General features: G+C 41.2%; 1 protein-coding gene across 1 annotated transcript in view; it reads right to left on the bottom strand.

Annotated features, from left to right (window-relative positions):
- Window positions 1-17,113, bottom strand: part of LOC147718194 (extracellular calcium-sensing receptor-like) — a 129,124-nt gene extending 112,011 nt beyond the window's left edge. Inside the window, exons 1-2 of the mRNA XM_086967158.1 lie at window positions 16,442-17,113; window positions 12,144-12,230 (exon numbers count right to left, since the gene is read on the bottom strand). Of these exons, the coding sequence (XP_086823284.1) occupies window positions 12,144-12,230; window positions 16,442-17,113 (759 nt within the window). The remainder of the gene's footprint in view (window positions 1-12,143; window positions 12,231-16,441) is intronic.
- Window positions 17,114-17,568: the final 455 nt, after the last annotated feature.

Raw genomic sequence — 17,568 nt, 5'->3', positions numbered from 1 at the left:
TTACTGACATACTGACAGCTTGTAGTATGTTGCTGTCTATTTTTGTGTTTGACCGGGTTATAGCAGCTACAGAAGCCGTTTGCACAGCTGCCTTCGCGGCTTCATCAGCCAATGAATTCACCGCAACGTGAACACCGTCACATTGATGACTCAGTGTGTGTATCACGTGAGTCTTTTGTAGTTCTTTTTGTAAAAGAACTACTTGTTCCCAAAGCATTTTATGATTGATTATGCCACCTTTTGCATCTTTGAACCAGTTTTCAACCCAATTCTGCAAGTATTCATTATAAGACTGAACGCAGTAATATGAATCACACACTATAAGTGTGGGGAATTTGCGATCAGTATTTTCAAGCACCATCTTAAATGGTAGTAGTTCAGCTCGCTGAGCTGTACAATCTCCTAGAGATTGCGTTTTAGTGACCAGTGGTCTAAATTTTCCTTTGTGCCAACGACCTTTAACAATCGCGCACGCAGCACTGTAAGCTTGTTTACCCCCAACTGCGGGTTGTGCTGATCTGTCTGTATATATTATACATCCGTAGTGTTCTAGAGGCAGGATTTCGGTTGGCAGAGGACATTCATATTCATATTGTAGAAATTCTTGTGTTTTTAGATTAGGATCAAATTTGTATACTACTTCTGTTGCAGCAAGAGAATTAACCCATTGGATCCATCTCGGATATAGTGCTTTAGCATTTGGAATGCTTGCTTTTGTTACCGCTTCTAGGGCTGGTATCGGTGTAACGATTATTATTTGTTTACCTTGTGCTAGGGCCCTTTCTTTTGCTACAGCAGTCTGAACCGCAGTTAGAATTTTTTCAGTTGAACTGAACTTTATTTCAGCTTTTGTGTACAAATGTGATTTTTAAGCTATTGGTACCGTTTCTCCCTCATTAGAGGTCAGGTACGTGAATCCGCAACTTCCTGGGATGACCCGGATTACAAGGTTGCGTGTATTGTCGCGAGTTTCTAATTTTGTTTTAGCTAACATGTCTGTTTGCAATGATCTCAAACTTTCTGTGTGTTTCTGAGTCCAATTGATTGGTTTAAAATCAGGTTTTATTAATTCATAGAGAGGTTTAACCCTCTCTGCATCATTCAGAATGTAAGTTCTTCTGAAATTCAGGTAGCCTAGTATCGATTGTAAGTTCTTCAGCGTTTTTGGTGCTTGGCGTAAAGCGCAATTCTCTAAGAAGTTGTCTGCTAGGCTTTTGCCTTCAATTGATCATTCATATCCTAAAAATAGGACACTTAGATGGGCAATTCATGACTTTTTAAAGTTGAATTTGTAACCCTCTGCTGCGAATCCAAGTATTATGGTGTTCACTCTTTTCAAGGGAGTATCCAAGTCATCATCTGTGAGATAGATGTCATCGACATAAGATAATGCCTCATCATCATATATTTGTAGTAACTCTGTTACTCTTGCTGAGAATAATCCTGGGCTATTCTTGAATCCCTGTGGGAGTCGACAGAAATTTTTCTGTGACCCCATTATTGAGAAAGCGGTTAAATACCTGCTTTCCGGTGCAATATTTTGACAAAAGAATCCATTAGAAATGTCCAAAGTTGTTTTGTATTTTTTGAGAATGATGTTATTCATTAGTGCCGCACTGTGTGAATTTTGTACCGCAAATGTCTTGCAACATGAGTTAAGGTGTCTGTAGTCCAAGACTAGACGATATGAATCGTCTGGTTTGGAGACAGGAAACAAAGGATTGTTCATTTGAGAGGTGCATGTTTCAATCACCCCTTGGTATTCAAGTTGATCTAAGATCTCCCTGACCTATTTTTTAGCTTCTTGCTTAATTGGATACTGTCTGTGTGCAGTTGGTTGACATTTTAACTGCATTTTGTGAGGAGTAGAGTCCTCATCCCATCCTACATGATTCTTATATAATGCAGGTGCTTGGGCTACTGCCCATTTTCTCGCATATATGTATTTTCCATGTATTGGAATATGATTTGAGAAGGCAGGCATAATCATTTCTTCGCCATGAGGGCACTCCCTGACAAACTCTGGTGGCCATTCTTTCTCAGCTAATAGGATGTCATAGCCTTTTGAGAGGTTATCCCATAACAGACCCCTTACCTTCCTTGTCTTATCTCCCTCTATACACAATGTTATTTCGTATATTTTATGAGGTTCGCTAACTCTGGTATCTGCAGTTTCCACCTGAATGTATTCATTTGTGTCCACTGTCTCCAGATGATTCATCAGGATCTTGCGAGCTATGTTCACTTCTGCTGCGCTGTCTAGCATAGTCTGTTTGAGCAGGGTCCTTGTCTTTGGACTTGACGTGCTCTTCCCTGTGTTCTGACCATCCTCTTCTTTCCGATTTCTGTGAGGAAGTCTGAAAAGATCGAGAGGGACGTGTATCAATATCTTGATATCTATCAGGCTTTTTCAAATTATCCCTATTTCTAAGGTTGTATCTGTTTTCAGAGGGCTCCCTTTGAGGAGACTTGTGTTCTCGGTTCGGAGTTCTTCCCTCCACCGAGGAGACCTTCCTCTGGACTGGAATCTTTTTTCTTTGGGAGTGGATTGTTTATTTCCATCCCAGCTCTTTTTTGGAGTGTTTAGATTATTTTTAATAAATATCTTTTCAGAATTTTCAAGTAGTTGGGGGTTTACCGGTTTCCCACCCAAACTATCTCTACCTAATTGTTCATAGCATTTTTCTATGATTCTGGCAAGTTCAATTGGTTGGTCTGTTATATCTGTTTCTTTCAATGTTTGGAGGTAAATTATATCCTCCATTGCCAATTGAACTAACTCTCTATATGCCTTTGTTAATTCTTTTGTTTTAACTAAGAATTCTTCGCTTGACATTTTATCAATGTCTGGATGTGGTGTGCAGCTGGCTAGAACCGGCCACGTTGCTCCTGGTCTACCTAGTGGACAGAGCCTGGTGATGTGATCATTATGTTTTAGGGCGCCTTTAAACCAGAGCAGGTGCTCTTGGTAATTTAGTGGGATTTCAACATCCTCAAAGGGAGTGTATTCTTCTGGAGGATCCTCTATTTTGTAATAGTGGAATTTGTGTGTTGCAGTGTTTGCTGCTGGAAAGTTTATCCATGAATAAAATACCTCTGTCTGCCGATATTCGTGTGCCTCTATCATGAATATGACTGTACCACCTCATGATGTCAGTCCGTTTTCTATAAGTTTTAGAGTTATAGCTCTTCTTAGATTTGCCGTGATGATAATTGCACCCGGTTCATTTTCATTAAACCCTGTACCATCGAAACCCCGTTGATTCGCATCTACTGCGGCTTCACCGGTTTCGTTGCTGTTGCCGTTATTTGACATTGTTTTAATGAAAGCTTGCAGAGCAGGTTTCCAAGGAAACAAAAGATTAGGTGCACAATATTTTGGAACACTGTATCCTTCAACATTGACTAAACCAAAAACTCTACATAGGAATCTCTTCCTACTAAGTTCCGGCGGATTTTAACCTTTCACCCACTCCAGCCGTCTATTGGAGTATTTATGGGAAAAAGGGTCTGTGTGAAAAAGCACGACTGAGTTACTCTAACGTCTTGCGTTAGTTTGATCGCCTTACCAAATGTTGGGTGTCATGTAGTGTAGTTCCTATTTTCCCAATAGGCTCTGCGCATTGGAATAACACAAACAGCAGTGTAGACGTAGGACTGAGGTCATCTAGGTCTCTACTGACTATGTTAAACTTAATTTAGGTTTGCGCCAGCTAGCTCAGAGGTCACTGGAAACTTTCTTGAATGAATAGGGAGGATAAGCTTCCCTGGCTCAGACAAGAAGGGATTCAGCTTCCGACAACCATATAACATGACAACTTTGCTCCCCCAGAATAAGAGTGAATCTCTAGAGTCGTGTGAAAACAATAGACAGCTATTTCACTCAGTCAAATGTGCGTTCTTAGTTTCACCAGAGTGCAGAGAAGAGAGAGACGGGCGTTTTCAATAAAAGGTATTATTTATTGAGCAGTCTTCCTTCTCATGCAAGAGAAATTAATTGCTACAATTGCAATACTTATTATAAAGTAAAGTACGTACAGTAAAAGGAGTATTATGAAATAATACTGTAAAAGCATTGATATGGTTTCTTAGCCATAAGACACTTTAAAATGGATAAAATATATACATACATATATACATTGACTAACGTGCTCAACTGGTGCTTCTAAAATACGCCTACTCTGGTGTACCTGACCTAAGCCTAATACGTTGGAAGGAGTAAGTAAGTAGCAGTTTAAGTTAAGTTGGTTTTGCCAAGAATCTGATTCAAGAATTCTCTTTAAGGGTTTAGTCAGCACTGTACCTTGGGAATAGAATGTAGGAGGTCTGGTATCTCTCTTTCAGGACTCGATATCCCAGTCACCCGCAAGGGTAGGCTGGAAACGCCGGAGCAGGATTTTCTCGGCAGGAGAAAAGACAGCGTCTTTCTCAGCGCGTCAAAGAGGAGGGGCAGTGTCCGTGGGCTTCTCGCATCAGCTGGGCTCTTGGCAAGTAGATAGCTGCTCTGCTCCAAAACCACCACCGTGTATTTGCTTAAGGCAACGTTGGTATATTTATACCTGAAAGGTGCCGAGTTTGACGTAAGGTTTGGACATAAGACGTCAATAAAGATGTCACTAAGAACTTGCCGTTCTTACAGTGCTCACAGGAGTTCTATTACAAATCAAAACAAAGCAATTGGGGATTTCCCAGGTTGCTGGAGGTTTGGTGTGTCGAAAGAACTCTTTGTGCTTTCTAGGAATCCAAGGAAGTAGCTTTTTGCCATGCCTTTCACTGCAAGGGCTATTTACTTAAATATGGATCTGATTCTTATGCCATTATAGGGATATTATTGATTATAGCCATACAAGGGCATAAAATAGCAATATTGAATCAGGTTCCTAGATAAAAACACAATAGTTTCTCCTAATATTTCCGAGAAGTGGCCAAAGTGCATCATGTTCTGTGGTCAAACCACCTGATAATGTCATTATTTTGTGGTCAATGGTTCCTCATTAAAAGAGTATACATGATCTGCTCTTAAGTCCATTTGGCGGACTACCTTGCACATTTGATCCCTTGGGTCATGACATGTGTGGGTGGTCTCCCTCAGCCATCTTCTGGATCATCTTTGATTTTGGCTGAGGCTATAATGCTTACTATATCTTCACACTGTCTCTTTCTCTCTCCTCTGCATTTGCCATGATTTTTAAACCTACAAAATTGCATGATTTACTTTGACCTTTGATGCTTAAAATTGTTCTTTAATACATTGCCACTCTGACTCAATTCCGACTTTTGTCCAATCAGTCTTTGTGTGAATCCTTTTTTCTTCAGCCATTTTTTTCTGTTTACACTGTAGTCTAACTATGAAAGCACCATCATTTTATGATTGTATTGTCTTTTATATTATTTTTTCATTCAATTTGCATATATTTTGTTATTGTGTAGGGGTATTTTTTTAATTTTGCATAATTTGCTTTACGTGATGCAGTTTTTACAATCTTTTCATGCTTTGATTATTTCTAATATTAGTTAAATGTATGTTTAGTGTAATTCTGTACTTGAACCTTTGTTAGGATTATAGTCTTTATTTTTGTCCCAGGTTCTGGTAATAGGGCTGTCCCTGTTTGTAGTAATCACTTCTGTAAAGCTGATTGCTGTGAGGGCCTGTGTACCTTGACATTACATCTAAAGTTTTATGACTAATGTTGATACTCTAATTTATTCAGAGGAATATATCTCCAAGATAAAAAGCAGTCCATCATTGTTGGGACCTCTTATAGCTGCACCTGTCATAAGTACTTGATGAATTACAAACATGTCAGAAGAAACATGTTTGAACTACACTTCATGCCTTAATGATTAATGAATACCTTTAAAAAAGATACCAATCCAGTTGGCTTACAAGTGTGTAATGTCCCAGTGATTTTTATGAACGATCCACGTTTCAAAAGGGTTTCAGTCACATTGGAGTTAGTCATTGGTTAGCCCTTGACATTGATACAGCAATAGGGCATAGTAAAACGGAATTGGAGATTATTTATGATCTTGAGAGAAAGATAAACAAGGGGAACCAAATCGCTGATGCCAAAACTGCCCTTGAAATTTTGAATGAGACCACTGCTGAATTTGAGAGGATTGAACTTAGCAAATAAAATCTAATAAAATTCAAAAGGACATTACTAACTTTAATCAAGAAAAAGCACATACTTACCATTTGGTTGAGTTTTTTTCACAACCCAAACAACAATATTTTGAAGATTATCAGACTTTGGGCCATTTCAAAAGAAGCACAGCTATTACATTCTCTGACTCGTTTGGTGGTTCAGCAGAAGAATCGAACACAAGGGAAGTCCTGGGGTCTAATCCATCAACCTCGGGATACTCACCTGTTTGTGGAAGAGGGCGGGCAAAAATCAGACAGGCAACACAACAATGGAATTTCTATTCCTGGGATGCCATATGTGCAGGAAATTCTACCAAAGGCGCTCACCTCTAGAGTGAATAGTTCTACTGCAGATCCCAATGCTGCCCTCATTCCTATTTTTATCCTTACTAATCATATTCTGTCAATCCCGAAAATTGCAATACCTAGAAAAGGAATGAGTTTTGTACATTCGGAAAAGACTGGCCTTTATGACATCTAAATTGAACAACTTGTTTGTAAACTACGACTTAAAGCCTTTTTCTTAGACAAAGAATACACATAACACTTCACACCTTAAAGTCTAACAACGAATTAATCAAAAAGCCAGCCGACAAAGGCATGGGGATTGTTATCAACCAACTGTGACATATTAGGCTGAGGTAGTTAAACAGTTGTCCATTGCAATCATTATACAATATTGAGATCCAATCCCCTGTTTGAAATTAAAAAACGAATCACTGATGTTACATCTAGGGCTAAACACAGTGGTTTTTCAAGGAGCCAGGAATTTGATTATCTTAATGCAAAATCTCCAAGGACACCGGTCATGTATACTTTACTAAACATTTATAAAGATCTTACTTCCGCCCTGGGCCGATCTATTGTTTCAGGCTACGGCTCGGTACTTGAACAACTGTGTAAGTATATACATGTTATCATTAGGGCTTGGTATCCATTCAGATGGTGGTGATATTATCATCCAGCTCGAGCATCTGGACTTTGACTTAAATGCTGAAGTGTGGGTATGCTTGGACATTGAGTCCCTGTATACCAACATTATCCAGCAGGAGGCTATCCAGGAAGCCCTTCAAACTAGACCTGGTCCAGTTAATGTTCCAACCGAATTTATCATTGATCTTTTGACCATCTGTCTAACTTTCAACTAAATTGAATTTAATGGAAAGTTTTTTATGAAAGTGAAAGGTACTTCGATGGGGGCTTCTTAAGCCCCCAATTGTGCAATTTTGTATGTTGATAACTTTGACAGACTCAACATATATGATTGCACAGTAAACACTTATTTTTACAATGTACATGATTGGAGACATTACATTGATGATATTTTTTTCATCTTGTCAGGATCCAACCTATCCTTTTTCCTTGATTGGCTCAATTCTTGTTCTCCTAATTTCATTTTGACATTGCACTCAAGTAATGAGCAGGTGGGCTTTTCAGATTTCCCCATCACCCCCATGTGTGTAAATTAGCAACTAAACTCTGCACCAAACCCACTGCCTGCAAAACCTTATTACAATACACCAATTCATCATTCCAAAGGCCTGAAAGATGGATTGCCCTTCGGTAAATTCCTGTGCATATGCAGGAGTTGTAGATTTCAATCAGATTACTTTTGGGGGGCAGACAGTTTAGCCTAAAAACCTGAAGCTCTGGGGTATCCTCCAAGGCTAATAAAAAGATCTCTTGAAGGCAGTGGCACAATCATCGTGAGTGTTTGCTTGCAGTTCAAACTGCCAAAAAGATGGATATAATTCCTTTTGTAACAACATTTGGTACACAGATCAATTGGATTACCAAAATCATTAAAAAACGTTGGCCTTTACTCCAATCAATAGGCATTACAAAAGAACAACCCTTGTTTTTCTTCAAAAGAGGCTGGAATATAGGTGATCACCTTGTACGAGCCTTTTTACCCACAGTCAATTCCCCTGATCCGGTCTCTATGTTGGGCTTCAAAAAGACCATGGGATACTATCATTCCAGCAATTGCTTAATGTACGATTTGGTATACAGATCAACAAGAGAGAGAGGACTAGATAAGCTAGCCTGTATCCCCAGTATTATATATATCAATCAATATAGGCTAGCTAGTTTAAGGGAAATATTTAGGAGACTCAGGTACGTCAGCAGTATCAATGAGGAAAAAACACTGTTTTCCTTTGAAAGCCCTCACCCACCGACCTAGTCGGTGGCATGCTTCATCATCGGGCCCACCACAGTGGCACCGAATGTGCCCCGGGTGTGCTTCAACGCTAGGTGACTGCGGAGCTGGTATATTGCTGAGTGTGCAGTGAAGGGGTGTGAAGGTGAAAACTTAAAATGCTATCCAGGAGGTCCCAGCACCCGAGGGTTTAGCAATATTTAATGAACTGGGCCTCTGTTAGCAGGTTAAAAAGGCAAGAGGACGTTTAAGGGAGAGTTACAATGACCTCCAGCGTCCAGTGTGGTCTACATGTTTCAGCCAGTGCCTTTTATTCTAAGCTGGCTTTCCTCAGGACCAAAGAGAAATGTGAAAGGTGCAAAATTATAATAAACTATATTTTAAGTGAGTGTTGTTTTTTCTTTCTATGTGTTGCGCACGCTAAGGCGCTGTAACTGTTAGAGGGGGATTCCCTCAAGCTTTTCTACACAGAACACATAGGACAGAAACAAGACGTACATGGAAGAGTCATATTAGGGTTGCATAAAATAAAAGAACCACTGTTAGCCGGCTTATAAGGTGGTGTGCGACCTATATGCGGCTATGGTGAGCTCATGGGGACTCCATAGAGCTTGTGAGGGTATACTGAACCGTTAGTGAGGGGTGGTGGGCTAAAAACGAAATCACAAGGTGAGGTACAGGAAAGTATTGGTACTAGATCCTCACTCTGTTATTTCTTAGTAAAAAGCCTCATGGGTCGCCTGGCAGAGAAAGAGACCCTGTGGGGATAAAAATGAGATATGCAAGGCTTTCTAACCTGTAAGGAGAGAAGATGCTTACCCCAATTGCAGGATTTAGAGGGTTACTCACGAGTAGTTCGGTCTGGTTCCTCCTGGGACCTATTCGTCCATCCGCGGCGCCCGAAATGCAGTGAATGGGCCGCATTGTTTGTTTTTTTATACTCGTCTCGTAATGTATTTCACCTGTTCGAGATAGAAAGAGAGGGAGGTATGCGCGCAGATCGCCATGTCATGCTGCTGTGGGCTGCTCATGTGCAGGGAAGCAGCGTGTGGGATCGCGCATGCGCAGGCCGTGGAGCGCGTCAATGCGCATGTGCAGGAACGAGCCTCCTCTGCGCATGCGCTGTGCGTCGGCGCGTCTGTTGACAACGCGATCGCTGGAGGTGTGTTTGCCGGCCAACGTAAACAGGATATATGATGTTACAACGCGGACTTTTACTCCGCATACTGTTACAACGCGGTTTTTACAACGCGGGTCATGTAACAACGCATGTATTTACAACGCATTTTTTTACAACGCAGGTACCTGGCGATCTGCGCGCATACCTCCCTCTCTTTCTATCTCGAACAGGTGAAATACATTACGAGACGAGTATAAAAAAACAAACAATGCGGCCCATTCACTGCATTTCGGGCGCCGCGGATGGACGAATAGGTCCCAGGAGGAACCAGACCGAACTACTCGTGAGTAACCCTCTAAATCCTGCAATTGGGGTAAGCATCTTCTCTCCTTACAGGTTAGAAAGCCTTGCATATCTCATTTTTATCCCCACAGGGTCTCTTTCTCTGCCAGGCGACCCATGAGGCTTTTTACTAAGAAATAACAGAGTGAGGATCTAGTACCAATACTTTCCTGTACCTCACCTTGTGATTTCGTTTTTAGCCCACCACCCCTCACTAATGGTTCAGTATACCCTCACAAGCTCTATGGAGTCCCCATGAGCTCCCCATAGCCGCATATAGGTCGCACACCACCTTATAAGCCGGCTAACAGTGGTTCTTTTATTTTATGCAACCCTAATATGACTCTTCCATGTACGTCTTGTTTCTGTCCTATGTGTTCTGTGTAGAAAAGCTTGAGGGAATCCCCCTCTAACAGTTACAGCGCCTTAGCGTGCGCAACACATAGAAAGAAAAAACAACACTCACTTAAAATATAGTTTATTATAATTTTGCACCTTTCACATTTCTCTTTGGTCCTGAGGAAAGCCAGCTTAGAATAAAAGGCACTGATTGAAACATGTAGACCACACTGGACGCTGGAGGTCATTGTAACTCTCCCTTAAACGTCCTCTTGCCTTTTTAACCTGCTAACAGAGGCCCAGTTCATTAAATATTGCTAAACCCTCGGGTGCTGGGACCTCCTGGATAGCATTTTAAGTTTTCACCTTCACACCCCTTCACTGCACACTCAGCAATATACCAGCTCCGCAGTCACCTGGCGTTGAAGCACACCCGGGGCACATTCGGTGCCACTGTGGTGGGCCCGATGATGAAGCATGCCACCGACTAGGTCGGTGGGTGAGGGCTTTCAAAGGAAAACAGTGTTTTTTCCTCATTGATACTGCTGACGTACCTGAGTCTCCTAAATATTTCCCTTAAACTAGCTAGCCTATATTGATTGATATATTAATGTACGATTTGACATTTAACACTAGGCAATTCCTACATACTACATAGTGAACATTCCCAGGGACCATGCGAACTCCAACTCACAAAATTCTGTTTATGCAGTGCGGTGCACTTGCAAATTCCTCTCTGTGGGTCAGACTACCCTAAAAGTTAAGACTCGTCTTTCACAACACAAAACCAGATCTGGTGTTGAAATGAACATGCCCCTTTGGTGCCTCATTTTCTTAAATTCAATCACTCTCCAGTCGAAAACAACATACAACGCAGAACTTAAAATGACTAGACTTTCATACACAAAATACATTAATTCAAAAAATAGAAATTTGAAACATCAAACAGTGTAAATGTTTAAAAACAAGACATGTTTCTGCAAGAAATCTGTCAATAGCATTATCTCTCCTTAAATGTGAGCAGAAACCATGACATGAATATATAACAACAATTATTTGGAAAGAGAAATATACTGATCAACATGTTTGAACATCACATCAATGAATCGGAGGTGCTCCTCAGGACCAAACACTAAAAAAGAAAAACAGAGATTGTAATTTGATCTAAGCCCTACCAGTGTGTGCAACATTGCATGTTTACAAGGTTCCATAAAACAACTTACCAATTACTAAAGATCAACAGATCTTGAGATCTTCAATTTTCTATTTTTTTAATTAATGTCTTTTGTCTTTGAACGTCTCGTCATTTTATGTTCTGTGTTGTATGTGGTCTCAGTCTTTGTCTAAATGGTATCAAAGAAATGTGTTCTTTGAATGTATTGTCAATTGCTTTGTTGTATTAATTGTTTGTGTTAAAGAAATGTTTATTGTGTGTGTATTATTGAAATTGAGAATCACTTTTAAATGAAAAATGATGTGACTGCTCTGATGCAAATTAAATTAAAGTTGTTTTTTTAAATGTGATTCCCTGCACTTTTGGGCATTCATTGGTTAAAAAGAATCATCAGTATTGGCAATCTTGTTGTTTTTTGTCTATCTGGCTCAGCCTTACTGATTCAAGCCCTACCTTTCCTGGTTACATATAGCCTTCTATGGTACAGCACATGCAGGGAATCACACATGTGGTGAGAGAGCCTCAACTTCCAAGTTGTACTGGTACAATCCTTATTTCCAATCAATGGCAATATGTCTGTGTCAGCTTTGCGCTATCAACCAGAAGAAAAAGGTGTTAAAAATGTTGGTGACCACGGTTGGTGACTCACAAATGGTTCAGGCATTCCACACCAAGAGATGTGATAGTCTGACAGTTGCTTAACTATTGCTGCAGGAGTTAATACTAAGTTTTAGGATGTCAGTCCATCTTGATTCGGAAAGGAACTCACTTCAAAAATGAGATCATGTAGTTGTTTTGCAGAGTACTAAGAATTGACCAGAGATGCCATTGTAGTTTTGGACATGTCTGCAAGTTGTACCTGGAGTACCATTGGAGAGTGAGAAGCAGAACCAGCATCCTCTAAGTCCTCGAGCCATCCACCATGGATTTGAAGTTTCTGAGGCTTCTGAAAAAGAAGAAGACTAGTCTGAGGGGTCACAATTTCCATTAGTAGAGAATCCTCAGCGGAGAGAACCAGGTAAAGATGTTATTATTCCACTAACCAGTGTTATACCACCAGTGGAATAAGAATAGACATTCATTGAGATTGTGAAAACTTATGGAAGGTTGAAACAAGCCTGCCAAAGTCAGGATTCCAGCAGCCAGATGGTAGTGTGGCACAAGAAAGCTCCACTTCTGAGAGTGAATCAGCTTTGTCAGAACTTACGATTTCAAGTATTTCCAAGGATTGAGGCTCCCCGAGGAAGGATGGCCAAAGCTTACATCATCTCCGAAGGAACTACTGACAACCATAAATGGACCTAAGACAATAAGGAAAGTTAGTGAACTGGAGGAGCCGGAGCAAAAGGATCAAACTGAGGTCGGGTTGAAGCATTGACTTGACTATTTCCAAATGACCCAAAAGAAAGAGGAAGATCAATCGGAAGTATTCAGGCCCGGATTGGACATACCAAGCCAAAATCAACTTGGAGTCCAGTGATTGTCCAACCAACATTGATGAACCTCCTTGAGGCCAAGGCAAGTTATCCAAAGAGCTCATTTATGTAAATCACTGGACTAGAGTTAGGGTAAGAGTCAGAGGATATTGGAGCATTAGGCTTCAGGTTGGCACAGAATAGTGACAGTAACTGTAAAGGACAATATGCTCCAATCTAAGATTCTGATATTTACTTGATCTGATTTAAGTTAACATAGTGCAGCAACACTGCAAATTGTTACTTGTAGTTTTAATGGTAGCCTTTTCTGTTTTTATGACTGGATGGATGTTAGATATTTATCTACTGGGTGGTAAAATCTTGCATACCACAATGAAGAGTTCAGTTAAACTTGTTGTCAATAACAGTACAGGAAAACAAAGTTTCACTCGTTGCACAACATTGAGAGTATTCTAGCTACAATGTCCATTTCCAAATGCAAGCTAGTTACGTGAGAGATATGCAGGTAGAAAACTGTTATGTGTGTTCTTACCTTCCAGCCCTGCAGATGAGGGGTCAGCATGTATTAATTAAGCCCCGTCCTGCACATTTTTATGCTCTCTATTTTTGAACCTTTATTATAAACAAAACTCTAGAAAGCTATCTTGGAAAGTATAAAAAATGTGAATGATGTAAATATGTATTTCTTGGCTACTAAACATGTTCATCACTCTCACAAGGCTTTTACATCAATGGATCAATCAGTGTGAGTACACAATGAATGTTTTCACTGGTTCAATTAATATAAGCGCTCCTCACTAAAGGATGCATGATGTAACATGTAAAATTGATAAAGATGACAGAGAGTATTCGTAGATTTACTGAATGAGAGGATAAGAGTCGATGAAGAGAAAGAGGAAAAGAAAACTACTGCAGAACACAATATTGGGAAGGGTGAGGGGATTTTAAATGAACCATCCCCAAGATTGAGTATTGAGAGTGTGAAGAATTTATAAGGAAGCAGGAGGGAATCAACATGTCTAGAAATGTGGGTGGAAAGAGTGTGCGCATTAATATTTATTTAGAGGCATTTTCAGTTACCACACAACTGGGTAGGTAGTTGTATTGCAGTTCTAGTTTTCCCCAGAATCTATCACATTAACACACTTGATTTGCCTCTTGATTGCTGCAGAAACAGAGAAAATGAAGCTTTGATCCGATCCTTAGTGACATCTTTGGAGCTCTTATATCATCAATAGGATTTGCATGAAACTATGTTAAGTTTGAAGCTTTCTTCTTTAGTAGATTGGTTTTCTTCTAATATCATTGGAGCATTAACAGTTTTAAATTAGATTTTCTCCTTGCAATGAAGGCTGAAGTTTGCAAAGTGATTCATGCGTATACATTCTGTGCATATATAAGCAGCTTCACAGCTACATAGCTAATACTGCAAACATAACACAGGAACTGACATAATTAGAAGGGATAGGTGCCTGGGAAGGAATAGTGTCTCCATTTAAATCCGTTGGGAGAAGTTTTGCAACGATAGGGGAGTGGCTTGGAAGCGTAGGTGGAGTAATACTAAAATTGGTTTTACCCCTTCTCTTGGCCATACTATTTCTGCATTGCACGTGTGCTTGCTTCCTTCAAATTTTACAAGATATTTTATTCAAGCAATGCTGTGGACTTGAGTATAAGAAGCTGTAAGCAACAAGAGGAAAAAACAGGAAGAGAGTTGATGCAAAGTTGAAGAGGCGCAAAGTGATCTCTATGATATGGTGAAGGATCTGGGAGAATGTAAGAAGAAGAACCCGAAGTCGTTGAACTCTGTACTCAAATGGCAGTATATTTTTATGAACTAGAAGTCATCAGAGGGGGAGTTGTGGGAGCTGTTTTTTCCTCTTCTTCACTTCATATACATTTAAAAAGGAGCTTACACTAACAGAAACTGTGTTTACACTCGCCTCCATCTTGAATTGGTGTCATAGAACGCCATCGGATGACTAGTACTGTTATTTCTTGTCTAAATACAGAATTCAAAACGTTTCACAAATAAATGGAGAACATTCTCAGTGGTTTCCACTGTACTGTACCTAACCAAGGACATCCAAACTGTCCCAGAGTATCCATGTACAATGTATCAACCATCAGGCTTGAAGACACTTCAAAGGTATTCAGCAGTAAAATGTTTCTTCTTGTTTGATCCTCATTGGTGCATACTTTGAGAACCATGGATTTGTGTAGTAATGCATGAACACCATTGTTCAACGTCCTGTAAACGTAGAATGCACCCCCTGTGGATTTTGACACATTTTCGGATTTACCGGAATTGGTAAACCTGAAATGCAGCAAAAAGGTATGCCCTCCCAGGAGAGGAGTAACAAGGAGAAATATCGTTATTGTTCCTCATTACTTCCACATCCTGTGTGAGCTGCATTTTGCAGCGCACATAGAAAGAGGAATGTGCCTGCCAGGAATAATCCTGCACGCAACAGAGGCACGCTTGAACCACCTTGCAAGGGTGCCTGCATTGAAACACGGTGCAAGGGTGCCTGCATTGAACCACTGTGCAAGGGTGCCTGCGTTGAACCACGGTGCAAGGGTGCCTGCGTTGAACCACGGTGCAAGGGTGCCTGCATTGAACCACGGTGCAAGGGTGCCTGCATTGAACCACGGTGCAAGGGTGCCTACATTGAACCACGGTGCAAGGGTGCCTGCATTGAACCACGGTGCAAGGGTGCCTGCATTGAACCACGGTGCAAGGGTGCCTGCGTTGAACCACGGTGCAAGGGTGCCTGCATTGAACCACGGTGCAAGGGTGCCTGCATTGAACCACGGTGCAAGGGTGCCTGCATTGAACGATGGTGCAAGGGTGCCTGCATTGAACGATGGTGCAAGGGTGCCTGCATTGAACCACGGTGCAAGGGTGCCTGCATTGAAACACGGTGCAAGGGTGCCTGCATTGAACCACAGTGCAAGGGTGCCTGCATTGAAACACGGTGCAAGGGTGCCTGCATTGAACCACGGTGCAAGGGTGCCTGCATTGAAACACGGTGCAAGGGTGCCTGCATTGAACCACGGTGCAAGGGTGCCTGCATTGAACCACGGTGCAAGGGTGCCTGCGTTGAACCACGGTGCAAGGGTGCCTGCATTGACCCTTAGTTGCCATAGGGGCACCAGAGCAGGGGGAAAGCAGGAATTCATAGTATTGACTGAACTATTATGCATTCCTGCCCTTTGCGTGTCATGCAGTTCACTGCAGCAAGGCTGCCAACTATGCTGCAATGACACGATTGTAAATCTATCCCTGACTTTCCTCTGTATCTGGAAACCCCATGTCCCATTCTTAGATCGCCAATCTATGCCAGATGTTCTATAGATTTTTTCTTTGTACTTATGAATTATACACTTTGCTACTAAAAGTATTGATGGCATATTTCCTGTATATTTCCCATAACTTCTTACATAAATATTCACATTTTAACCTTTCCCTGTCATTCTATCAGAATGCTACAGCCCTTATTATCAGAATTGAACCTATATGTATGTCACTTGGGTCCTGTCGGAGAGCACCATAATCCGTATAAGGAATACACCGCTCCCAGTCCTAGTCATTGGCATGCCTTGGATTGAATATTAAAGACTGACCTGCTCCGACGCCAACACTACTGTTATGAAAACCCTCAATATTTGGTTAGAAACATATTGCAGTGTTTGAGTTTGGTCAATTATATCTCCTTACCTGCCATGGTTTCAGATGTTCCACATCCGCACAGCTGGCATTCAGGAACGGTCCCTTCCCAGGTTTACACAACATCATGTCCTGCAGAGCCCATGCCAGGGCATACACAGCCAGGTAGTTCTGATAAGTATAACTCATATCAGACAATACAAACATTGACTCCAGGTCATCCAGCACCTCTTTGCCTGTGCAGTACTGCTTCTCACCCGGTGATTCTCCGGTAATTGGTACTATAGAGGTGGCATTGCCCGGCCACTTGCAGCCAAAGGCTTCCTCCCAGAAAAAATGGATGAAAATGTCTTCTGGGTACCTGGACGGGTGAAGGCTCTCTATAAATATCTTCAGATTTGGCATTTGTGGGGCATTTAGCACAAATATCAGGGAACCATTCAGTATTCTTAAAGAGGTCATTGGAAAATATCCAGGAGTTAGAACAAAAGCAGTTGGAAAAATCCAGATTATATCAGTCATATTAAGGTCGATCAGCTCCTGTAGAAGAGGCTTGATGTCCGGCTCGACACAATTACATACGATAACCCTGGCGGACGAGCTCCTTATTCTTTGAGCAATGGACCTCATCTTTTTCTTGGAGTAAGAGTCTTGGATCTTCTCCCAGAAAGAGACACAGATTCCCATCCCCTCTACCTCCTCCTTCATCTGCTTCATCGCCATGTAGCATGCATCACAATCTGAGGCCAAGATTCCAATCCAGGCCCAACCAAAGTGCTTCAATACCTTGGCAAGTGCTGAGATTTGAAAGTGCAAGGGTGGGACGGTACGTAGAAAGGATGGATACTGGGTCTTGTCACTCAGGACATCATGTTGTGCAACATAACTGACCTAATGAGGAATCAACAAGCACAGATTATAGCACTCTGTGATAGACAAGCCAGAGCCACACCACTCGTCAATGTTGAAAGTAAACATAGTATAAGCACTGTTTAAACAAAATACATATGTTTAAAATTTAAGAATAACAAAGATGGCAGCCATACATTCAGACCTGGGTTCAGTGATGGTTGGTCTACATCAGTGTGAGAAGCTCTGCCTCATCTTTGATTGGGAGGGTAGAGTGATGGGCCCCAGTGAGGCAGGCTGAACTACTTCATTGCTTGGGGGACTATTTT

Source organism: Lissotriton vulgaris, chromosome 4_1 (assembly GCF_964263255.1).
Source record: "Lissotriton vulgaris chromosome 4_1, aLisVul1.2, whole genome shotgun sequence".
In the NCBI taxonomy this organism is placed as follows: Eukaryota; Metazoa; Chordata; class Amphibia; order Caudata; family Salamandridae; genus Lissotriton; species Lissotriton vulgaris.
Note: the sequence above shows the minus strand (reverse complement) of the source record. Positions and strands in the feature narration are given on the sequence as shown.